Raw genomic sequence first — 26829 nt, forward strand, 5'->3', positions numbered from 1 at the left:
TGTTTGGGGTAGGCTCAATTCATGTTTAGCAAAATCTCTAGCCTTTGGATAATTTGTTTTTCAAGCCTTATTTAGTTTACTGCTGGTGTTTGTGCCTCATGCTTTCAGTTGTGCAATAATTCCAGCAGAAGCACAGTGACACAAATGTTGTGTTCTACCTACAATGTGTTCCTCAAATACTAATTAATAATTTTGCAGTATTCTTGGATAGCAGTTCTGATTTTTGGACAGTTTTTCCTAAGAGAGACTATGGTATTTTTAATAAATCAGCCTCTGTGTTGTTAGGATCAAGTCTGAAAACCTGGGTAAGGGAAAATTGCAGAGCATCACAAATAAATTTTTAGAATTCTTGTGGGATTCGGTAAACAAAATGGAAAACATGGATCACTTATGAAAAGAAAGTGGAAGTAAGACTTACTTTGTTCTGTTCACTAATGTGGTATTAATTTCCACCATACTAACAGGAATAAACAGGTTGCTTTGCCGATAATTAAACCTCAGCTACTTATCTGGAATTAAAATTTTATGTAAAGTTAAAATTTTGGCATGTATACATGAGGCGAGTTCAAATACATTGGAGAGTTTGAGTGGGTGGCAATGTCATTTACTCTTTGATCTTAAAGGTGTATAGAGCTCATGCGTGAGGCCCAGATGCTGCAGCCTGAAGATCAGAAAGGCTCCAGCAGAGCTGTTTTCTTATATACAGCCACAATTGCACAGAAAGTTACTTATCACAGTATCATTTTCAGTCTTCTCCTTCTGGTCTGAAAAGCAAGCTAGTGTGCTTTTGCTAACCACAATATTTCTTTTAGTTCCCTTTCCATCAACAATTTGTCTCCTAAGATCACTTTCACCAATAGACAGTCATTGTGCTCAGACCACTTGTACCATGTTCTGTACCATCTTCTAAAAAATAATTTGACAGATGTACCCTAGAAGAATCTATGTCATTTATGAACATTTTAGGGAATTTAACAAATCTGACAAACAAGGGGAGTTATGATACTTGAACTTGATATTTTTTTTTACCTCAGCTGTAACAAACAAGTGAAAAGAGGTTATCTTGGCTAAGTCCTAACAGCAGTGATTGTTTGAGACAAAGCACATATGAAATAGAATGGCTGGTCTAATAATTTATGGCCTTATCTTCAGAGAAATGATGGATTATACTAAAATTACTTTGAGCTTTCAAGTGAATTGCAACTAAAGGTAGGAAAATATCACGCTCCAAATGGCATGCTGTTAGTATTCTCTGTTGCACCATCATCTGAAAGAACTACAAATTTTGGGCTGTCAGGTGTCTTTTACAATTTTCATTCCATTTAGGTTTTGTTTGATAGCAAAACCGTCCAGGTGTCTGCTATATAACAACGCTAGCTGGAATGCTTGGTTACTATTTGTGGCGTTTATCTCCTTTTATTGTAGTTGAGTAGCATTTTTCTTACAGGTACAGAAAATGGGTAATAACTGAAGCCGACCTCACAGCAGGAAGGCGAGATCAGATTGGCAATGCATCAGTGAGTGGCATGATTGAAGACAAGACAAAAAGTGGGCTACAGCAAAAGGTAACTGGCAATATCTAAAGAAACTGGTACTGAATTTGGGCAAGGTCAACATTTAGACTGTATTTCACTGTTTGAGTTGAAAGCTATAATTAGAGTTATGGCTAGAATAAAGAATGATTTAACCAAACACCTAATTTCAGCTAATTCACCTATTCCTTTCTTTACTTCTAGGTCATACAAGTTTGTCAGTTACTGATAGATTGTTGGCTAGTGGAATGAATGCTCACTAGATGAAGTATAGGAACAGAAATAGAAAATAAAACACCATTCCTGAGTCCCCTCAGTTTTCTGAAAATTGAGAGGGATACACTGAATGAGAGTACTGTGCCTTAGCATTTCTAGCTCAGAGGGACCCAAACAAATAGTAACACATTACAGAAAACCACTGAACAGCTATACTTTTATGTTAGAGGGCTTATTCAAGGGAGAAAATTCACTCGTTTACTTCCTTTAAAAGACGCTTTTTTGGCAGTTATCTTCCATTTCACCCTGCTTTAGCATCAGTACAGCCTGGTCAGACTCTTCACTTGAAGCAGGCAGCACGTACAAAGATGCAGCCTGAACTTGTTTATTGAGGATCCATGCATACCCCTCCCAATCCAAGTTTATAGGATGTGTACCTTTTAATGTTCTTCTGTATAAACTTCTATTGATTTGTGCCTTTTCTCCTTTCTCCCCTCATTCTTGTTATCCAAGCCTAAAAATTTTTACAATTCCCCCCACCCCCCCAGCCCTGAGGTACATTGAGCCTAAGAGTTAGGCTGCTACCACTCACATCGCTCAGGATTTCCTCCCTCCTCAGGTTCTTTGCTTAATGTACAACAATCAGAAATGAAAAGCATAGGACAGGAATCAACATGTGTTTTCAGAGTGGGACTCTTGTTCTGCTGTTAGATTTCTGTCTATAGTGTTTTCCTTTTGGCTTTCTTATTAGCAGCTTACCATGGTAAGACAGTTTTTCTTTTTCTCAAATCAGGCTTTATTTCAGGTAGAAGATATTTCTTTACCCATGGCCTTCCTAAGAAGCACTTCAAATTAAAAGGGTTCAAAAATATTTTGCTTTCAGATATATTTTATAATGCTGTTCCATGTTCTTAAACATACCATCCAAAAAAGTAATGTCAGGACAGGACAGCCATACATCCAAGCATTTGCTCAGCTCAGTCGGTAATTTTCCTAGCATTAAAGTAAAGCTCATGTGGCACCTTTTGGAGAGCACCATGTTACCCTTTCCAGGCATCTGTGCAGTTTGCTTGAGAATTAAGACTGCACTTCGTTGGGGATGCACTGATTTACAGTATCATAGCTTAGCTCACACTCCGGCTTTTAACAAAGTTGGGGGGGGGTTGCTTCCTCTGTTGCTGGTCCTTAGTATCCACAAGGAATGTCTCAGAGCCAGGACAGTAAAGAGGGTTCACACTAATAAATTTTATTTTACTGGAGCAATATATTTTACTTTGGGGAAAAAACAGGAAGCAAGCTGTACAAATTTGACAGAAAATCTATTTTGGTATCATTCTATTAAGTGTGCTGCCTTCCAGATGAAGCACGAAGGATCACACTGTCTTGTTTTTTCCATGGGTGATACCTTTCACACTGACATGGATTAAGGTGTCTGTATTTGACCTTTCATTCTCTTTGATTAACCCCTTAGCATCTCACTAGTCCAATTGACTTGTACAAAAGTCAGATACATTGTTTGTCTTTATATTTGGCTACTCAAATTTTCTTCTATTCTTCATAATGATCTGCCTTTAACAGGAATTTTGTGCAAGTGAAAGCACAATTGGGCCTCTGTTTTCCATGTTATACTTACTAACAGTTACAATGATACTAACTTCTCTTGGGCTTAGCTGCATTACCATTTTAAAAGATTTTTTTTTGGTCTGATGGTCTGAATAAACTCTTGTACTTTACCAGTTACTCATGCTGTTTTCTTTCCTTTCTGCCTTTGGTTCCCTTTCTCTGACCCTAATGAGGTATTCATTAAGAAGCCTCCATGCTGATCCTTTGCTTTTAATCTTTTAACTTTTCCCTCCAGGCTGTTCCTAATATTCTCATTCAAGGAAGAAAAGTCTTTTCTGAGGCGTATTGCCATTGTGTGATATTTTCCCACTGTAAGGATACCTAAATTAATTATATAAAAGGAAAGTAATCAAGTGTTTCAATCAGACACAGTGAACCAAATCCTATTACGTATGGCTGAATTATGACACATGGAAGACAAAGCTTCCTCTGAACAAAACGTGTTGAAACCTAACATCCATTTCTTTGCACAAATCCACAATACATTTGCTTTTGCTTCCCCAGTAAGCCAAATGCTATTTTTCAGTACAAAGTCAAAAGAAAGAAAAAAAATGTTCAACATGAAGTTGATTTTTCCCAAAGCCATAACACTTTGGCTAGTGAGAAGTTAGGTGGAAATCACTAGCCATGGTATTAGAAATGTAATGATAAAACTTCCACTTTAGTTGGTTTAGTTAACATGACAGATACTTTAGACACTGGTGTGTCTGTGTCCACGTAGACATGCTGCATCTGTGTGTTTGCTTCTTTTTCAGTTAACATTTTCATTACTCGGAACAAAAGCTATCAGTCACTTCAACCACATTGGTGGTAGGTAAGAAACAGGGATGTGATTTGTTAGAGGTTTTTAGATCACAATGTGCAACATGAACTACTCTCATCCAACTCATCTAATTTCCATTAGGTTAGAAAGTAGAACACTGTGGAGACAGATCTCTCAATTTCCGGGAGCAGAAGCAGAGAATTTTATGTGTTTCTTTTCTCTCTCACTTTCTGGCAGATTTAACTGTATTGCTCTGCACAGTGCATGTCTAAAGCTTGTTATTCATTAATTTACACTTGCCTTCTATTTTTGCGGGAGGGTGGGGGAGTAAAAATAAAAAGCACATTCTGCAGAAGAGATTACATATTAAGCCTCTAGACCACTTAGGTGCATCGTGGCTCCACCTTGATGATTTGGCTTCATGGCAGGAAAACGTCTTTTGAGGGTTAATGTATAGGTAAGGCCTCACACACATCAGAATGTTTCTAAGCCCATCAAAACATTACCCATTTGCTGCACAACTTGGAGCAAATCCATGTACATAAGCTTTCCCGTAGCACCTTTCTTACTATTTTACAAGAAAGTACGGAAAGGCAGTTCCTTGTACCAGAAAAGCAGAAGTAATGTTACCTTGCAGAGTTCATTGCTCGTCAGGTTATTATCTCACTTTTAACTAAGAAAAGCTGTTCAGTATCTTAAGCTACATACATAATGTTAATTTTTGCGTCTGCATCTTCTGGCTTAGCAGAAGAGTAACATGATTGTGGGAGAGTAGGCAAGACAGCACCCTTGTCCCTGAGTAAACAGAACTACTAGGACAAAGCAAGGAAGCCTCTATTTGGACTAACTTGAAGTTCCACAAAGTCCTATCACCTCCCATCTTTGTCTACAAAGTAGTTAACTGTCCCATACCCTTCTTCCTACAAACATCTTTGCCTAGAAGAAGCAGCGGAAACCTAATTAAAACATCACTTTCAGTAGTTTTATACTAGTAACACCACTGATTGAGTCCTTCACAGTAAAGCTATAAAATAGAAAAAGATTACAAAAAATCCTTTTGTCCCAGAAATAGGCAATTTCTTTCATGAGGAAACAATTGCAGCTTTGGCCTTTCTGTTACATTTTTTTATTGTGGTCTCTGCTAGTGAAAGATAAGATTCTGACAGTGATTGGATATTGCTGTGAGCATGTCACCATGCATTAACCATTTTAGAACATTATCATTTCTAATTGGGATGCATGAAATCCCATTTTCTGCTAAATTATCAACAACCACTAATGTATCCAGGAGTGTAAACTTATGGAAATTTTACCTGTTTTCACCCAGAGGCTGGTAAGCATATACTTACTGACCTCACTCAGTACCTGGACTTTCAGAGTAGATTGTAAGACCCTTTCTTACAGTCAGTCCTTAACGGGCTACACTGGTATTTTTATTTTTTTTCTGTCTGCCTCTCTATGATTATACTTATTTTCTATCTTTAATGGCACATGTAATTTTGTTATTTTTACATTCTTAACATAATTTTAGAGGCATTTTATCCTTCACCGCATTTTTTTCCTCCCTGGACCAAAAAGCAGAAGAGGCCCAGGTTTCATGGCACAGTGTGTTTCATTTCAGACACACTCCATTGCAGTACAGCTACCCATAGTAAACTAAAAGATATAACCATTTACCTTTGTCATTGGCTTACCTCAATCAATAAAAGCAGTGAGTATGGAGAGTCTTCATCACGGGAGGCAGTGGAGTCTAGAGAAGTGAACTGTGTACCTGTTGCTTCTCACAGCTGCCTGTGGAAGTAGCACCGCATCCCTGTAGAAGAAGAGCCTGTGTCGCAGAAATTGCTTTGGCCAATAGCCATGTTAAGTGATGCACATTTCTAATATTTTAGCATTCAACTTAAAATACAATGTTAGAGTTTTATATGCTGCAAAAACTGGGAGGAAGAGCCAATATGTACACATGTCTTCATGTCCTGCGGTAACAGTCTATGAGCAAGGATTCCCCATAAGACACAATGTTTTGGGTCTCAGTTCTGTAAGCCATAGTCTACGTAAATAGCTGTTACTCTCAATATCCCAAAACATTACTTACACCATAACTGTGACCATCAAATGATAAATCCCAGAATGCAAACAATAACCAAATAATAACCTCTACAGAGGCAAGGATTTCATTTGGCTCCCAAAAGTAAGATACATAATTCATGAGGTTACCAACCTCTCACTTCTTTCTACTGTATAAAAATAATTTCCATATTCTGTGAATTTTCATTGTGTCTTTTAACAAAAGATGATCTAACTCTCTCTTTCCTAATGCATCTAATTCATTAAAACCTTTGTGTCTGGATTCCTTAGCAAAGCCCAGTCTCTTTCCTCTACCCATCCAAAATGTTCTGTCTGCATCTTCCATATTGCCTATCCCCTTAATATCATGCTTCTCTGAAAACTCATTCACACAACACCAGAAGAGCAACAATCTACATGAGAGACTTCCAGCATTTGCCTGACCTAGTCTGTAGTGACCTTAGTAGGAGCTGCATCATCCTCTCCACTGAGGGTAGGTTTCCCAAAGTTTGGCCGAGTTTCAGGAGCTTTGTAACATCTACATGGTAAAAACACATAGTAACTACGTGCTTTTTTTTAAGTTAGCAAAAGCAGATTCCTTTTTACAACAGACTGTGCCTTTTGGTAACAGAAATGATGCATTTCTGCTAGAGGATTTTTTACGTTTGTACACTCCACGCTTTTCAAGAAGTTTTAAAGATAAAAAGCTCGCAGTGGGAACATGTTCCATCAAAAGGCTAGCCCCAGCATTGCTGCAAGGCAAGTGTCTTGATGCCTCAGTGAAACTAGAGAGGGAACAAGTGGCTGAAGTACAGACAAATCGGCTGGTTTAATCACAGAAGGAGATCAGCCTATAAGAAGAGAAATCCAGGAAACCTGCCTTGCCTTTCCTTGAGCACTGGAGGTGATCTCAGTTTGGTAATCATATTGACACCTTTTCAATAGTTCTGAATTTCAAAATAGGCTTACAAAACTAAAGATCCTCAGTTCTGTAAAGGATCTTTATTTGCGAGTGCTGTTTGATCCTGTCAAAGCCAGTACTTCAGCAGTTCTTAGCACAAATTGCATCTAGAACTGAAACTTGTCTCTATAAATTCAGATGTAGTTAAAAACCAGTAAAGCAACAAGCTAATTGCTTAGACATCTCTGTGCTGCTCAGAGCATCACCTCTTCCTTGAACAGCAGAAGAGAAGGGGTCCATCTTACATTCGTAGCAGTTAGTGGAGACAGACTTTATTCCTCTCAAAAGGCCACTCTCCAGGTGATAGCTACCTTCTACTGACCGGTGAAGCCATTGACTAATACTGAGATTATCTGGACAGTGAAACTAAGAACTCTTTCAGTGTTGATTGCACAAAGACAGTCACTCCAGCAAGAAATAAGAATGACCAGAGACAAAACAGCATGGAAAATGTCTTGTAACCCCTTATTAAGCTCTGTGCTTGAAATCACAGTAATATAACACAGTATTTCTCCTACAAGCTGGGAAGGAGGAACAGTTGTTACTGCTATTTTGGTATACTTCTGGAGGCACCCACAAGCTTCAGTGAAGACAGCTGTATAACATTAAAGGCAGATTAATAGGTACATGAAATGTCCAGTAGGTCAACTGGTGATTTTATATATCATCTGAAAGGAGGTAAGATATCTCACACATTGTATCCAATCTGTTCTGTTAAAGAGGGCATAAGGGCTTTCAGCAGTGCCTTTTATTTCAGTAAGATTTTTGCTCTCTTCCCTCTCCACAGCCTTTTTAATACAAAAGGCTGCAATACAGATTTGGATCAAGCGCAGAATGAATATAAAATCCCTTATTCTCAGGTTGGAGGAGTTCACAGTAGAAGCTTAAGGTTCATTCCATATGGAAAAAATGGGAGCACTAGAAATTTTGGGTGTGTGGTTAGGTATCCAGAAACTACATTTGTGTACATTGCTGTGTAACTAAAAAAAGGATACTTTAAAACTTCTTATTCCATGGAACTAAGCTATTAGAATAGAAACTTAAAATTCATCAAATTATTTCACTCGCTTAACAAACCTGAATTTGATTTCTGTCTTTTATTAAAAATGATCACATGGGGCACACTATATTTTATATAGGCAATTCCAGCTGCAATAAAGGAAATGTGTTAATCCATTTGTTTACTATCATTCAGAGAAAGTAACCATGCAGCACGTAACCTTTCACAGCTCAAACTAATCTCACTTTTATTCGTTCTGGGACTTGATGGCTTAATTCTTGTTAAGTGTTAACTCTTTTGGGTACATCCAAATACCCTAAAGATACTACATAACCAAGCATCAAATCTAAAGTTACAAATGTGCAGTAAGCTGTATATTCATAATAAAACAGTACCTTGTATTGTGTTGTCTTTCAAAAAAAGCTTTTCATGTCAGTGCTAAAAACCTTAGAAATTCTAGTCCGACCTTGACCTGGAATAGATTTATCTTTTATTTCCTGGAATCTAATGTGCAATAAATAGCATTGTTAGCAATATGAGGAGATGACATGTCCTTGGTAGGCAGACTTTAGGATAGCCTGCTGATTATTGATCATTTTTATCACCTAGGAGGGCATAAATTTCCTTTTTGGTAAAGCTAATGGCTAGAACAGAGCTGCAAAAATCCATGCTAGATTGATGATAATCGTTAATGCCTTCATTTCAAAGTCTTAATATGTCCAAGTGTCTTCAGCCTCTGAGAAAGAGGCAATTCTTTATGCTGGGGTATAAACAAGAAGAGCAACTTCATCCTGATATAACAAATTTTCATATTTAAAAACCTCATTCAGCTATAGGTTTAATAACCTAGATAAGGAAAAGGCGATCATCATTCCTGTCAAGGCAGAGCAACTGATGTGACTGACACAAGGGGATATCACGTGGAGATTCACCTTTCAGGAGTCTTTTCTGAAGCTCAGTGTTTTCATGTCCAGTTTCAGAAGTACTGAACTAGAAATATTAAGCTAGAAATATATTTTACTTTGTTTAATTATCTTTCCAGTTTTAAGTTAACTGCAGTGCAGATAATTTTATGTTCACATTTCTTAAGACATATTAAACACCAGAGGGTTTGCAACGCATTTGTGCAGCTGTGGTCAAAGAAAGAAAACAGAGATTGCTCTGATGGATAAACATGAAAGAAAGAGACCAGAAAATTGTGTGGAAAAAAATCTAAGATATCTGGAGTATCAGGTACACTGTCAAGCCAGAACCAGTGATCTTTAAAACCACCACCTCACCGATCTTCTCCAAGACATTAGATAAATACACAGCGTGTCGAGAATGGTTAATCCCTCAGTGTTTTGGAGTCCAGTTCTACATTTATTGAACTTAAGAATGTTTTTCATCCCCTTAGCAGAGAAAAAAATTACATGTTTATAGAGGAAAAACTCCCAGAAAACAATGTTTACTTTTAGACCTAAAGGATCTGAAATATAAAACCTATAAACTAAAATACTGGAACTTACTGTCAACTGAAAGACTTTTGGCTAACTATAATGCGTGCTGTGTGGATCAACCAGTCAACAAATCTTTGTACAAAAAAACCCTTAATCATTGGTATGCTAGCATTCACTAGACCCCTAAGTTCTAGTGAGGTTGAGCAATCCTGCCTTGGCACTAACATCTGCAAGTAAAATTTTATAGCAATATGTACATCAGGATTTCCCAAGGATTTCTGGGAAGAAAAAAAAAAAGAAACCATACACGAGAAGGGAATTGGCAGAGTTAACTTTGGCAAAAGAGCTAAGTAACAGGAAGAAATACTTTCAATGTGTCTGGACTCTGTAAGTACTATGAGAGTGTGTACAGAGAGTACACAAAAATTACCAAACTTTCACTGCTGCTGCAACTGCTAGAATTCTAACTGTGACATTATTACACTGTGGGCTGTTACAAAGAGCATGCAAAAATTTTGTCATGTGTTACATTGTAGTATTATTTAGCATTTAATGTCCCCCCAAAGTGCTCAGATTTTAGTTATTTCTGCACAGCCCTGTAAATTAGCGTTGTAGAGATGGCCTTTCACTTTACACCATTTTTTGCCACATCCATTTCTAACACAAAGTCCTTGAGCGTGCGAAGATTTGTTTTCTTTATTCTGCATTTTAAATCTAGCCAACTGCCTGCTAGTTTTCTATTTCTACATATCACTTCTATTCCCTGTAAATGCTCCTATTTTTAGCAGCTTCAAGATACAAATGTCATATGCTCATACTCAAACATCCCTGAAGTGCATAGATATGCTGACACTGTAGAAGCCATTTGACATAAATATAGGACAAGACACTGATTATATCTACGTGTCTGGCACAAGACTATTGTTAATATAATTTTTTTTTTGTTCTACTTTTCTCATCTACTAGTTTCAATAAAATAAATGTCACCATAACAGTGTTACAGTAACACCTGCCTTCTCTATCTGGATTGAAAGCTGTTTGCCTTTACTAGCGTCAGAGAACTATTTAGGTAAAAAAAAAATAATTTGAGACAGAGTAACAGACACTGACCAAAGGAGTAATGACAAACTCAGGTATATTAGTAAAAAAGGTGAGAAGAAGAGAGCTTAAAAGTGTTAGAGATGCTTATATTTTCCAATTGTGAAATTATGTACAATTCATGAAATATATACAGCACCTGAAGTCTAAAAATCACCATTTGGAATTTAGATAAAAAATGTGTAGGCCCACATTGCCTTTCAATTTCCAAAAATTCCTTAAATCCCTTTTAAAAAGGCAGGGGGGGTGGGGGGGAGGAGAAGAGGGGCAGGGATCAGAAGTAGTTCTGAAATTATATTTTTAACAATAACAGTATCTTCCTCCAAAAAGGGAAATACATGTTTGAGTCAAGTTAACCTAGACTTGCCTAGAATTACTTTAAAGAATACTCCCTGGCTGATCCTTGGGGAAAAAAAAGTTGTATGATTAACAACATGCCTAGTTAGTTTTAAAATATTCTTAATTTGGCTCAGAAACTTTGGAGAGGTTAAGTTGCATATGTCTTTGAAAAAATGTCAGGAACTTGTTCCATGACTTACAGGTACAAGAACTGGACTGAAGGTTAGCCAAACCAGGAATGCACTAGAATAAAGGAAATTAGATATAAGCTAGTACATACTAAAATAAACTTAAAATAGTTCATTCCAGTACATTATATAAATGTAGAAGTTCAATGGTGGGTATTTTGCCTTGTGTTTGCATCTGAAATAATCTCGAAGGAAGAGGATATTTTGAAAGTGGTGGTACTTGAATATAAAGCAAATCTATCATTTTAAAATAGGAAATACAGACCTCTAGTGGTCAAAATATATGAGTTAAACCCAAGCGATTTAAAAGTCACTGTGCTTAACTGTGTTACTTTCCTTTTCCTTTACATTCCCCCCACCCCGCCCCCATCATTCAAAATCACACACACACTTCCACCGTTCAGTCATCCCACCAGCATTGATTTTTCCCAGAGGAAAAAGCCCCTTCATCTGTCCTTTTCTCACATAAATGTTATGACACAAACTGAGTACAGTTGAAAGATAATTGGGAAGTGAAGGGAAAGTTAATGAGAGCAGTCTATGAAAACAAACACAAGAGAGATGTTCATTCTTTTCAGAATAAATGACAAACCCACAGAAGGTTTGTCAAACCCACAAATAAACAGAAGGACAGACTCTTTTGAAGTATGCTGGAGGAAGGTCAGAGTACATAAAGCAGTTAGCTCTGGTAGCACAAAATAAGTTAATAAGCAATTTAGAGTTTTGATATTATAGAAGAACCAGATCCTAGAAAGAACATAGGCAGTTTATATTCCAGGTATAAAGAGCCAGCAGAAACAAAGCAGGCCAGCCTCAGTTCTTGCAAGGGGAAGGCACAAAGAATCCACATACAGGTTAGAGAATTAAAGATAAAATACTTTACTCAAAAACAAACAAACAAACAAACAACAACAACAACAAAAAAAAAACCTACACCACAAAATTAACAGCAATTTCAATAGACTGGCAGTTGCTTCCTGGAAGACTGACCGGGAGGACAGCTATTAAATGAAAAAGCACAGGCCAGTACAAGGTCCTGCAAATTGTTTGTTCTCATGTCAGACCACCTCCTGATCCAAAACTGGAAAAGCAACAGCCAGCTTGACAGTTACTAATACAGATCTTCTGAAGCTCGCTTTCCGTTCTTGGTGCTCATGACCTGATATACAGACAGTGCTCTGGTCCTATACTGCCTGTTGCAGTTCCATTTCAGTAACATTTTGATTTATTGTCGTTTACCATGAAGTCAGACACTGACCTCTGTGGAAGATAGTGGCAGTGAACGCAGCAGGCCTAAGCACACTGCAAGGCCACAGTAGATTGAATTATGTGCCTTTTTTTACCCAAGTGTTTGCATTTCTCTCACCCTCCACAATGCACCTATCAACTCTGGACTAAAAACACTTAGGAAAGCTGTGAGTGGGGAACACAGACTGTTAGAAGGAGAGAGGCAGCAGAAATAAGGGGTAGAAGAAAGGTAAATTTATGGCTTCACAGTGGTACTGCTCAGGAACTCCAGAAAAGCAGAGATGATGCTGAAATAGGCATACAAAGTAGAAGTAGTTATAATCGTTAAGGCAATGAGGATAAAGGGGGTGATTCTGCTGGATAGGAAAATAAAAAAGGCTGTGAAATAAAGCATGTGGGAAGTGTCATTAGTTTCTCAGCAATTAGAAGAAGGTAGAAGAAATTGGGAAAGAGGGAGGATGGGACTAAACTCTCAAGATAAAGGAAAAAAGCTTATGCCACCAGAAAGAAATAAACATAGCTAATACATTGAACACATTGTTCCAAACATTTTTCAGCCTCTCTTCTCCCTGTGCAGTAATTTTATATAAAAATAGAATGAGTCGTCCTCAAACACGGAAATATCTTCTCATCTGTAAGAAAAGCAAATAATCCACCTACCATCAGAAATAAAAAATCCTCATATTACCTAATGGCGAGGTGGCTAAACTGTGGCAGGGTTGCTCAGCCTGAGTTTATTTAGCCTTTGTCAAAGCAAATATCAAAACCACATTTTTGTTTAAAATCTGACTTGTGACACCTGCTTACCTATTTATAGCTGATTAAGCTCTCACAGAAAGCCACAATCAGTGCTGTCTTATCTTTCAGTAGGCAAAGTGCTGTTTACCTTGCATGAGCTCAGTATCCCTTGTCGTTTCCACAGGCAGTTTAATTAGGACGCATGTTCACCCAACAGAAGCAATGAACAGAGTGGTGAATAATAGTTGGTAGAGCAGTCTGAAGCATTTCATTATCAGTGACTTATTATAATCATTGTAATTAAAAAAGATAAAAGGTCAAACAGGACAGTAACGTACAACAGGGGTTTGCTGCTCACCAGATAATTTGCTTTGAGATTGATGTTGCCACATCATTCACGGTTGCATCAATTCAATCCTCCTAGAAAAAGCTCCATGTGTATCAGCCTTAAAATGATCCAATTATTATTACGTTAACTCAGATCATTTGAGATTCTTTAAATGGAATTATCAATGCACACAGTTTCAAAACTTGCATTTAACTGGTTTAAGCTGCTCTGGTGAATTCTGGCAGCATAAAGCTGTACCAGCCATCTATTTCTGTAATGTTTTTAAACAATCTGTGTACTTCCAATGTAGAAGTATCTGCTTTGCATAAAATGTGTATAACCATGATCCTGGGACAAGCAGGTAAGCTGTGGCAAGTGAGAATAACAGCAAAAATGACAGTGGTATAGAAAAGAAATCATTGCCTGTAAGGAGTTCACATCACCATGGCTGCCCTGTCGCACCACTGTGCACTGCTATGGTCCCTTGCCTTCCAAAACAAATGATGACTTCTCCTGTGTTGAAGCTTTTCCTAATGCTGTGAAGTCACAGATATCCTCAAGGCAGCAGATCTACCTGAGGCTAGCTCTGAAACTTTAAAATTTCCAGGAAATTTAGAAATTCAGCTTGGGATTATTGGTGCCTTCCTCACTGTGCTTCAAATGTAGGGCTTTCATGAGGTTCATTCTCACAGTAACATTCAAGCTGTTTTCAGATATACATATGGCAATCTGTATTTATTTACACTAAAGCAACTACATTATGCATTTGTGCTTCCTTTTCACTTGCTGAAAATAGTGATAATTTCTTTATTGATTGTAATTCTTTAGTATAATTTAAAACTGAAAACATAAAAAACACATCTTGTGCACAATTCCACAGACTTCAGTGTTTTACCAGAACTTTTAATTCTGGAAGGTTTACACAGATAAATTGAAGTATCATACTATTTCCTGACCAATTTTCTGTTTCTTCATGGGAATTGTTCTGCCTTTTTTAATTCCCAAGCACTCTAAAATAAGCTCAGGGAATTCAATACCTTAGAGTGTCAGACACAAGTTTACCCAACTCAGTTATCACATTTCTGAAAACATAATATAATCATTATTACACTTTCTTGAAAGTACATATGCTATTAATTGCATCAACTAAAGCTACTACTGGCACAAAAAAAGTACAGGCCACCATGTAGGCAGAACAGGGAAACTGGAAGTTAGACAATGAAACACACTACACCAAGGGTGGATGAATTGGCCAAGAAAAGTGCCTTGGTACCTAGCACTGCACAGAAACAGTCCCATTGAAGGGGGAATATTCACCATCAGCTACATTAGTCTTAGCAACTGAGTCTGCCAGGTAGTACACAGAGAGCAGGATGCACTTGCCAAATAGCACCACCAGCTTGTTCATCTAGTCACAGAGAAAGGTCTTGCTCAGCCTTAACTGGGCCCTGATCTACTTTACTGCAAGTCTAACTTGCAGTGGTGATTTTCTTAGTAGAGACTTCACTACAGTTTCATAGTGCAAAGCTCTGGCATGTAATCTCAGTGGGTATGTAAGTGAGCGAAGGCTATGATAATGAATAGACCATGCAGCACTGGTATGTAGCTGGGATAGGGCAAATACTGTCAGACCTTGATGTTGCAGAATGTATCAGTCACTGTCAAATTTCTGTGGGTACTTTCACAACCAAGGGATGAGATAAGAGGACTTATCCTGATTTTTTTTTTTTTTTTTTTTTTTTTTGTTCTCCCTGTCCTACAGATAGCATGATCTTCTACAGAGCCAAACACCATATATTCTAGATTTGTCACAGTTTGAAAGCTAGGAAGTTTTGCTCAGGATGTATTACTAAGAAATGTACAACATTCTGATCATGTGTGACAGCGTATTTGCCTGACTTGTTAACTTCATAAACGTGGCAAAAATAGCTGATGTCATTTTGAGGTATCTGTACCAACTGAGGCAACAAGACTAATTCACAGAATTAATTGGAGAGACTAGGATGTGTTGTGTTGCACATCTTGAATGCAACTAATAAAACTTGCATCAATAGATATTCCTAACTTGACAGAATTATCAAGAACCTAAATCTTGAAATTACCCTGCTACCTTTATGGAAACGAATTATTTTTGTTCATTTATTATGAAGCTCAGGTTATTAATGCAAACAGGTAATAAAACATGAGCTAAGATAGAGAAATACTGAGTCTTTTAAAACCATAAATTTAGAGCCAGAAGGTGACCTTGCTCACAAGGTGCTGTCTTCAACCCATATTCTGGGTTCAGTTCCTGGCTTCTCTTCAGACTTCCTGCATGGGCTTTGCCAAGACATATCCATGCCTCTTCCCTATTAAAAAGTCAACCCATTTGGAATAAGGTTTGTCTCAGAACAAGAACATGTCAGACACTTAAAGTAGCATTCTGCATTTAACTGGAACATCGGTACTGAACAACAGAAATAATGAGCCACCACCTCCATAACAGCATAGCCCATATTTCTATAATGACAGGCATCTTTTCTGACCGAATGCATCTGTACTACCCAGGGTCCTAGGGTGTGTATATTTATCTATATATAAAAGTGACTTACATTTATAAGGGGTTTGCTTGTTGTTGGGGGTTTTGTTGATTTTTTTTTTTTAAAGCAATTGTATTTCATTTCATCTCTGTTTGAGGCAGCACGAGCTGGGTTTGTCTGACAGCTGTCAAGATCCTGCAGACAGGAATAAACACTGCAATAGTAACTCCCTATAATTATTATTTAAATATCCACTATTTTTGAGAAAAGATTGTCTATTTTTAGAGTCTGGAAAAGATTTAGTATCAGACTCACAGCCTATTACCTTCTTCCTAAAGTCAGAAGTCATTAATAAGGAAATCGTTCTTGCAGAACACACAAGGCCTGGCAAACCGAACAGTTGCCCTGTAAAGGAGGTTTCATACTGTTGCCATTCATTTAATACAGTTCAGAAAAAAATTTCCTACACTAAGACTAAAACTCTTGGATACATAAATTTTGTCGGTAACTGAACAGGTAAGAGGAATTGTTGTTCCCCCTTGTGCCCTTCTTAAACTCTTTCTACAGTTATTAATATGCAGCAGATCAGCACATCACAGATTATTTTTTTCCCTCACTAGTAGTTAAATACCATAGTTCCAAGCCAGATGGGGAGTTAAGTAACTTCTGAATCTTTAAGGTATTTGTGGTACAACAGAACACTAGATTGTGTGAGTGTCTTCACTGTAAAAAAAAAAAAAAAGTCTCAAAAACTTAAGGTAAATATTTAAAAAAATAATTTATAGTGATTCACATCAGAGATCAAAATGCATACCTAACCTGAATTCACTTATTCTCTTAATGCATTACACTTTGCATTTACAGAAAGAAATAGTATTCAGAGTGCATAAGTTTAGTTTCTGAGATATTTGAGTAACTTTGCTCATTATATATATCACCTATTTATGGAAAGAAAATAACCTAAAGACTCTTCTGAATTTAGTTATCTGCTATTTTGAATCTCTATTATTTTATGACACACATTCACTAACCGGTCTTATTTTAAATTAGAACCTTGTTAATTGAAAGGACTTTGTTGATTTTGTTTATGTTAAAAAGAATGGAATGATGATCAGCCAATACATAACATTCTTACCTCAGTTTTATTCTGCAAAGTCTATATTAAAATAGAAAGAAAACACTTGAAGCTGGCTTCAAGTCTTTAATTAATTTAATTAATATCTTAAATTCAAAGACATTGACACATTGCGTTAAACACAAAAACCTGACATTTAATTGAAACTTTAAAAAATTTTAATCCTTGTAATGAATAATATTTTCTTCCTCTTTTCCCCTCCTAGGTGTAAACTTCATAATTTCTCCCTGAAACTAGGTTACAGCTGAAAAGATCAAAATGATTCCAAATTACTCTGCTGAAGAAAACATTAAAAGAATCCATGTCGACTGTCCCATTTCAGGAAGGCACAGTTACATCTACATTATGGTTCCAACTGTTTACAGCATCATCTTTATCATAGGCATATTTGGGAACAGCCTGGTCGTTATTGTCATTTACTGCTACATGAAATTAAAAACAGTAGCCAGCATCTTTCTTTTAAACCTGGCACTGGCCGACTTGTGTTTTTTAATAACTCTGCCACTCTGGGCAGCCTACACAGCCATGGAGTACCAGTGGCCTTTTGGCAACTGTTTATGTAAGTTAGCATCAGCAGGGATAAGTTTCAACCTGTATGCCAGCGTGTTCCTCCTCACATGCCTCAGTATTGACCGGTACCTAGCCATAGTACATCCAGTGAAGTCCCGAATTCGACGTACCATGTTTGTTGCCAGAATAACTTGCATTGCCATCTGGCTTCTTGCCGGTGTGGCCAGTTTGCCCGTCATCATTCACCGTAATATATTCTTTGCGGAGAACTTGAACATGACAGTCTGTGGTTTTCGGTATGACAACAATAACACAACGCTCCGGGTGGGGTTAGGTTTATCCAAAAATTTGCTGGGCTTTTTAATTCCTTTTCTGATCATATTAACAAGCTACACCTTAATTTGGAAGACCCTGAAGAAGGCATATCAAATTCAAAAACATAAGACCAGAAATGATGATATTTTTAAGATGATTGTAGCAATAGTATTTTTCTTCTTCTTTTCCTGGATTCCTCATCAAGTGTTCACTTTTCTGGATGTATTAATTCAATTACATGTAATAACAGACTGCAAAATCACTGATATTGTGGATACAGCTATGCCCTTCACCATCTGCATCGCTTACTTTAACAATTGTTTGAATCCTTTTTTTTATGTTTTTTTTGGAAAAAACTTTAAAAAATACTTTCTTCAGCTAATAAAATACATTCCACCAAATGTCAGTGCACATCCAAGCCTAACAACAAAAATGAGCTCACTCTCATATAGGCCACCAGATAATATACGCTTGCACACTAAAAAGACTGCTGGGCCTTTCGACACAGAGTGATGTGTTTTGTAACATACTTTTTTTTTTTTTTTTTTTTTTTGACAACCTTGTGAACGAAGCAGCAAGAACGACAAAATTCATCTGCAGCCCTGACCATCACAGCTTACTGCTCATTACAGAAACATCAGATCACCTCAGAGAAATCACACTGTAAAGATTTAGCAGTGGCCTTTTATTTTACATTGTGAAGAGGATTGCTTGGTTTTCATTTGTTTATAATGGTGGACAGGCACGCCAGAGTTTCTGCCAGCATCCTGCTGTTAACTCAGAACTACAAAAGATAGAAAAAAACTCCTAACCTTAAGTTCAGATGTCTTTTTAAAGGAAAAGCTTGTATAAATTACATGAGTTATAAGTGACCCATTATGCACTTACATGAGATATTCCAAATTTTGTTCAAGGAGTTGATGGAGCTACGCTGCTTGTTTTGTTGGGGTTTTTTTAATGACATAAATGTAATATCTTATTTATAATATATTTTCAAATGTATGCCATATAGAGGGGCCCAATTTTGAACTCAAATGGACATTTAAGGCCCTTGAAATTGGTCTTATTCTGATTTATGCTACTATTTCTCATTTTTAAAATGACAATTTTTTCATAATAATATATTCCATTAAATGCATATTTATTAAATATAGAAGATATTTTTAGATTTATATTCCTACTCATAGATTTCAACCATTGCTTCATAAATTTACATTTATATCCCAGTGGGTATTTTTATAGTGGTTTAAAAAAGTATATATATATATATATACACAGACACACAAAAATGGTGTTCACTCAACCTTTCCTCATAATATGCCATGCTGACTTTGAAGAACATTACTTATGGAGGGGGTTGATTCCATACCCTGTGTGAATTAAAGTCTGTTTTTGAAAACTGAATTCTGGGACAGAGGTGATCAGAAAATTGCAAACTATTTTTGTATAATAACCAGGGCACTCAATGAGAGAAATTACCAGCTAACCAATACTACTCAATTTTTCAAATTCCTGGACATTTAATAAACTCACATTATGATAAGCAAAACTGTGACAATACTTTCATTGTGGTTTAACTAATAATGCTTTTAGTCACATCACAAAACATCCGAGAGCAAACTTTACTCTTCGAATTTATGGAATTTCTCTCTGTTATACATAACTAAGCCTAGAGAATTTGCTTCCTGTAGAACCTTTTTTTATATGTATGGAAAAAATTCAAATTTATACTAGCATAAATCAGAACAAAAGTCTGGTTCAAACTACCCATACAAATGAGGGGGGGGAAGGTGATAAGCACTGTAGGAAGTTTCAACTAATGATATCCTCATACATCCTTTTTACCTCCAATAATGAACTCCAGAAAATACTTATTCTTGAGTCACACTCATTTATTGTCTTCAAAGATAGATGAGTTCATAAATGCTTTTTACCATAACAAAACTTAAGAATACAGACAACTTCATGACCCTTGAGACGCTGCAATATTTATAATCTAGACAATTGTATATCTAATGTGTCTCTGTCTCAGGTTGAATTATCCATATTTTCTGATTATCAGTCTCTTGCATATGCACAAATATTTTAAATTATTTTTACTTTAGGGAATTATTTTAAATCAAAACAACAAAAATGTTATTTCTATAGTTTAATAATTTTAAAAGAAAAAAAAAAAAGACTACAGCAGTGTCTGGGAATCTTTTGCCTCTTCCTGCTCTTTCATTCACTTATTTTAAGGCAAGTGTCTTCAGTTTTGCCTTTGTTCCAGCTGCAAAATTGGAACAATCTTTATTTATATATGTCACAAGGCACTGTGAGGATTCAGTAAGACTTCTAAAGCTGTATCTTACAAAAAACTTTAAACCTTTAATGAAAGTGCATTAATTTAATTGCAGGCTAGCATCTCAGAATTTGAAACCTGAAGGTGTCATTTAATGACACAGTTAAATTATTATATAGAATGCTTTATATGTAGTTTACATCTATTCTTACATGTGAGACAGCCATTTGTTAAAAATGAATATGGCAATAATCACATGCATTATAAGTCGCATACAGAACAGTACCACTGTCTCAGCACCCTGTAAGCTGACGATGGACTGACAGAGCTTGCCATTTATCTGTATGATATTGTTTGCGTACACATGCTGAGCAGCATCGGGAGTTTCCCATGGCAGAAACAGTGCTCTCAGACATAATGCAGCGTGCTGTGCTTGCCATCTGCTGGATGCAGCCACAAATTTGTTTCTCATCTCAAAATTTGTTACAGAAAGAGATAGAAATATTTCCCCTGCCTCTTGATGGCTCTGGAGATCCTTACCCGTGGCAAAACTCCTGTGGAAATGAAATACAAACTCGGCCATCTGGGAGGCACTTACACTTCCTTGACAGGGGCTAAGCTAGCATTTCCTCATCACCTGCTGATCCCATTGGTCACTGAAATCCAGTGTCCCCAGCAACCACAGAAGTAGATCATTTGCAAAACATTGATTGCATTACTACAAAAGCCATCCCAAAGGGAAGAAATATATGTAAGTATAAAAATAAAAATCAAAGCGTATTTGTGCAAGTGATAACTGAGTATTTAGCTGAAAGGACTCATTTATCACCGAGAAGAAACAGCAAAAACCAGTAGTGACCACAAACAATAAAAATGACTGTATTACAGCAGAGAATCCATTGCTTAGTGGTTTTGATCATTTCATGCCAGATCCTGCATTTTTAAGAGACTGTATCCCAGGCTGCTGGTGCCACCTGTGCCTGTCTGCCTCATGGGGAAAAAGCATGAGCATGCACATTTGGCTGGGTTGCTGCAGGAAAGGTAGGAAGGGATTGCAGCTGGTGTGCTTTGAAGGCAAGACTGACCCTGAGCTGACAGGCAAAGAAAGTGGAAGGCAAAGCTGCTGTTAAATAATGCTGGGACATTTTTGTTCTCCTAAGGGGTAGGAAAGAGGTCATCAGCTGCCAAATAATTTGGATCCTAATTTAGTGTTTCCTAAAAAAAGAAAAAGTTTTTTCCAGAGATAAAACTCACCAACAGCTCTATCTGGGCAGCAGCAGAGAGCAGATGCTTTTGGAGCGAAGAGTTACTGTGTACAGCCACATCCTGCAGTTTCAGGCATCCCCACAGAGTCCCGACCTCACAGCTAATGGAAGAGTCCCTGTTGCATACCCACACCACTTCCATCATGCATCTACCTGTGACCAGTGCAGGTGCTGAGAAACACATTGCTGCACATTAGATGCCCCTGCCCACCTGCCTGCTGAAAATACTGTACGAGAGACTTGTGCATGGGGTATGCAGAGCAGCAGTGTAAGAGAATACAGGATCTGGCCTTTGTGGACCCTTGGCTGTAAGGTCCCTAACTGAGGGGCAGGTAGGAGATGGCCAGAGTATCCTTTGGTGCAAGAACCTACTCCTTGCTCACAGAGAAAGGAATAAGGTTTGGCTCTGTATGACTTTGCCACCTTTGGGCAACTTCAGGTTGAGACCTCTCAATATCAAAATAAGAACTAGCTATGAACAAACTCCCATTATCTTGAAGAACATAAAGTTAATTAAGATGCAAAAGTGTGCTGTTATTTTTAAAAGTATCCAATTTCATTCTCAAGGTGAGCAAAATAAAAGTACTCGACGAATCCTTAATCTGTCCTTGTGCTTTCCTGGTGTGAGGAACTCAAGTTAGTATTAATGGGGACAGCATATAGCCCTAAATACAGGCACCACAGTTCCTGTTCTGTCACAATTAAATTCTGTTGACTTGCTTGAATGAATACTTTCTTTCTGCTGGCAGAATAATTACTAAATCACATTATGTTTGACATGGACATGCATAATATTTATTTATATTTATTGTGTGATAGTACTTTATATGATTCATGTTCATCTCTCTGCTTGCTTGCCCATTATATGCCTGTCCTAAAGGGTACTATATAATCTGCACTGGTTCACCCAAATTCCAACAAAACCATTACAGTTACAATGGGGCTTAATTTGGCTTCTCAGTTTTACAAATTTCCTCACGTTTACATGGTTAAGAGACTGCAGAGTAAGCCTGAGGCCAAAAGTCCTTGAACCGAATTACTATTTAGGTGATGGTTTTCATCATCTACTTGCAACTGTGACAGCAGCAAAGAATCCAGTAGGATTCCCAGGTTTGGTTTAGTTTTGCTTGCATAGCTTCAGCAATGATTTACCTTTTACTGACCTCCTTTTTCAGTAGAGTGCAAGTATTCCCAGGGAGAATTTTGACATGGAAAGGAGAAACAAATACTTTGGAGGGTGTGGAAGAAGGCTTAAAGCAGGGACTTACTGATTTTGGAAATATTTAGTGTTAAATGTAAATACTTAATTTTAGTTTTGCAACAGATTTAAGGGAAAAAAAAAGAAAAAAAGAACCTAAGAATACATTTTTCAGCTAAGTAGCAAAAATTTCCAGAAATTCTTGAGAGGCTTTTTGAAGTTTCTTAACAATGTCCTGCTCAGTTTAGAACATATCAGACCATTCTTGCCCCACTCACAAGGTCAGGGTCCCCAGCTCTGCTGTTCTACATGATATTACAGGCTTGGCCAGACCATCATCCCACCAGCTTGTGCAAAGTGGTCAGACTGTTCTATCAATCAAGTCCATTTCAACAGCAACCTCACTGCCAAGGCTGAACTAACAAATCCTCAATGTTAATGGCAGAGCTGTCAAGCTCATTGTCACTGGCAAGTTCTGCAGATGTGATCAGACACTCAAGAAATAGGTATAGATCACGTTTAAGAACAGCATTGTGCGATCTTTTTAGTGGAGTAGTGCCATGGCCTGCAGCTTTAGAAGTACTTGGTAAATTAAGTAACAAGAACTAGATATTATCATAGAGTCACAGAATCGTTTGTGAAGTGGTAGATGTTAATGTTTTCTATTTCAGTAGAGATAGTTTTATATTGTAGAAGTTCACTACTATTATATAAGAACTTTTATTGTCTGAAGTATTATTAAAAACATACATATCGTCAACAGATGTCTTTGTGAAAGCCATCTCGACTCCAAAGCAAAGAGATATGTTTGTGTATTACTGTATCTACACTATTATCAGTGTATCTATAGCTATGTATCTTAGGCAATAACATCCTTACCAAGTTATTTTTATTTAATTCTGTAATATTTTATACCACCATTCCTCATTCCTTTTAATTCAAAGTCTAACCCAGTTCCACCTAAACTCTTGAGACAAACAGGCTGTGTCTGCAATTCATAGCGGAAAGGATACCTAGCTAGCTCCAAAACCATGTGTAGAACAACAGTGCAGTAATTCACTTGTGTTTGCCAGAACTGGCTAAGCTGAAGTTTCCTTTGAGTGGATACTTAACAAATTGCTAATTTTCTTATATACAGGTTAGAATTTAAAGTAGAATTTAGGTGTAGCTTTTTAGAAGCTAAATTAAATTCTAGAAACAGACTTACGCAGAATATCGTGTCAAATACAGGATCATGCTACATTATGAACAATGACCCTGAAAAGCCAGGCTCAGGCTGCCTGTAGCTGGGCGTTCGCTGTAAATATAACTACTTACTTGGAATAAGCTTTGGTGTTTCTATGCAGTGCCACATTGTACAGGGGCTTCAGTGGAAATGGGATCAGGTTCCAGCATACTAAGAGGGGAATCAGTGCTTTTTTGTTTGTCAGAAGAATGGTAAAATGGATCACATATTTCCATTTTGAACTTGTATGAAAATAAAATTGAATTTAATCTTGCATATCCCTAGTAAACCCTACTTCATACTCTGTTTTATAGTGTCACACACTGGAAAAAGTGAAAAACAGTTAAAGGCTGGGTCTATGAAATTCTTATAGATTATCTACTGAATACCTTACTTATTTTCTGTGTATTTTAGTTATTCCCAAAATTTATATATTGGCAGTGCTGTGATCCTACATTCAAGCACAGGCCCCAGTAAAGGGGGAGGTATACATACCCTGACAGACACACAATCCCAAGGAGCTTTGCAGCCTAACTGGAGGGTGACAATTGTTAGCATAGGGTTGAAAGCAAAGACTGTTGCTGAACAAATACAAAACTGTGAAGATATTTCACTCTGCCATTAGTTTAAAAAAAATAAAATTGTTTTTTAATTTAAAGTGAGCCAAAAAGCTTCTCTCTCATTGACAATAAGAAAACAAAAAGAGTAGAAAAGAAAATACTGAAAGTTTTTATGTTACGGGTTAGGAACAACCCCACACATGCACACGGAGACTTTCAAGCATCTCCAACTAATATTCTCAAGCAAACTTAAACTTGACCATTTTTATGAAATTGAATTAATAACCACAAATGTTTAGTCAGTGGCCACATAAGTGATTAGCAGCTGATTTGCCACCGTTGAACTTTCCTTCAAAAAAAAAAAAAAGTGAAATTATGCATTAGAAACCCATGAGATAATTACATGCCCAGAAAAGGAAGACAATGGACTGCATATAGGCTTCCATGAGTTTTGCCTACCTAGCCTGAACTCCTCATGCTTAGTTTATCGCAAGATAGACAAATACACCCCAAAAAAATGCAAAAAAAACCCCACAAAACCCAAACCACCCTAAAAAAACAAACCAGAAACCAAAACAAAAATAGAATAATTTCACAGAAATATAGTATATGTTATAGTAGTGCTATGTATATTTAATTTTGCTGAACACCTATGAAACACTAAGGGATCTAAAGTTTGTTTTCACAAGGTTTTATTAATTTAAGTAGCTTTTTTAAGCTTTTATAAGGATTCAGTTTTGTACTGCAAAAAAACTCCCAAGTATGATAAAAATTTGCAGACCCAAAGCCCTTTCTCTGTGTTAGAGCGCCTATAAAGTGAGGGAATGCGTATGATACGTGGGATACCTGTCAAAGACAGAGCATAAATAAATGTATACATGATGTAATTTCACTTATTAGAGAATTTTTAATGTTGAACCCGAGTTTTATGATATGATTACTCTGGATGGAAATGTAAAGTAGTACGCAGAAAGGCATGCTTTACATTATATACTAGACTGTACTATACAACACTTGTTAAATATAGCAAAATTGTGTGTCTGGGATTCTTGAATTTCTCTGCTTAGAGACAGTAGATATGCACCACTGTTTCAGAAAAAAAACTATCACATTTTAGACAGGTTTCTGTCTAGAATAACTGTGCCAAAAAAAGTAAGCATTTTTCAAGAAACATCTACACCAGACCAATAGTATTTTGAAATACTAAAAATAAACAATCCAAAATAACTTTCAGTAAGGGTTGGGTTAACTTAATCTTCACACCATATGGTTAGATAGTTATTTGTAGGTTTGATGAGGAACAAAAGAACAAAGTCTGACAAGAACACTGGATTCTAAATGAAAATGTAAATTATCTGCACAGCTCATGCCCCAGAAATTCTGAAGTTGCATGTAGTTTTGTTTTGATCAAACAAGGTTTGTGACTCAATATTTTGTTAATTAAAGAAAATTTTAAATGTCTATTGGAAAAATACTGTACTTATTCCTAATAAGTCTAGATAATATTCTATGAAGGGATATGCTTCTATAGTTCTTTCACTTGTGGTCTCCAAGCACCTAACTTCAGTTTTCTTGTGGGACTCACCACTCACTAATGTGCATTTCAAATGTTTCAAGAGCTTGACAGATCAGTGCCAAAATGTCAACATTCATTACTGTGATCCACAAGTCCACATCAGATTTAAACGTGGAACTGAATCACGATAGTGTCAAGACACTAGGAAATTATACAGTACATTAAAAAAATAAAAATCTAAAGGCATATTCCAATTTTGACATCTTACCTCCAGCCCAGAAGACAACCGCAAACTTCATGTGCAAGATAAAATTTTCCTTATACTTCACTGCTTATCTTGGAGCTGTTTAACGGCTAAATTTTCTGTCAAGTTAATTCAAGTATTTTGACAAGGTTATTCCATGACAGAACATGCCTTTCTCTCTCCTGCGATATCATTTGATTGATGATCTGCCCGTATCACAGGAGAAGCTGATCAACACTGCAAAGCTCCATAACTTCCAGCTACAAGCAGATCATCACCCCCAACGTACAAACTTGCACAGAATATTAGTGTGCTCAGCACATGTTAATGAACCCAGTTTCACTTACTGCAAACAAAGTTTACTCGTTTGGCCCAATACAGCCATGGAGGCACAGATATCCAAAAAAACCTACTGTAGATAGGGACATCCTTAAATTTCCCCCACAATGAAATACCTGAAATGCTTGCAGTATTACGTTTACTGATAATACATAATACTGCTATCCGGCACATATACGATA

General features: G+C 37.0%; 2 protein-coding genes across 2 annotated transcripts in view; both read left to right on the top strand.

Moving 5' to 3' along the window:
• Positions 1-1467: 1467 nt before the first annotated feature.
• CPB1 (carboxypeptidase B1) overlaps positions 1468-26829 on the top strand; it is a 66884-nt gene continuing 41522 nt past the window's right edge. Inside the window, exon 1 of the mRNA XM_037407139.1 lies at positions 1468-1565. The gene's annotated coding sequence lies outside the window, so the exon portion shown is untranslated. The remainder of the gene's footprint in view (positions 1566-26829) is intronic.
• Positions 1473-24969, top strand: AGTR1 (angiotensin II receptor type 1). Its single transcript, XM_037407141.1, has 2 exons — positions 1473-1565; positions 17400-24969. The coding sequence occupies exon 2, from the start codon at positions 17453-17455 to the stop codon at positions 18530-18532; it is 1080 nt and encodes a 359-aa protein (XP_037263038.1). The 5' UTR covers positions 1473-1565; positions 17400-17452; the 3' UTR covers positions 18533-24969.

This window comes from Falco rusticolus, chromosome 13, assembly GCF_015220075.1.
Source record: "Falco rusticolus isolate bFalRus1 chromosome 13, bFalRus1.pri, whole genome shotgun sequence".
NCBI classification, from domain to species: Eukaryota; Metazoa; Chordata; class Aves; order Falconiformes; family Falconidae; genus Falco; species Falco rusticolus.

Coding starts and splice junctions, on each gene's coding strand:
- AGTR1 (XM_037407141.1), top strand. CDS start 17,453: ATGATTCCAAATTACTCTGCTGAAGAAAACATTAAAAGAATCCATGTC.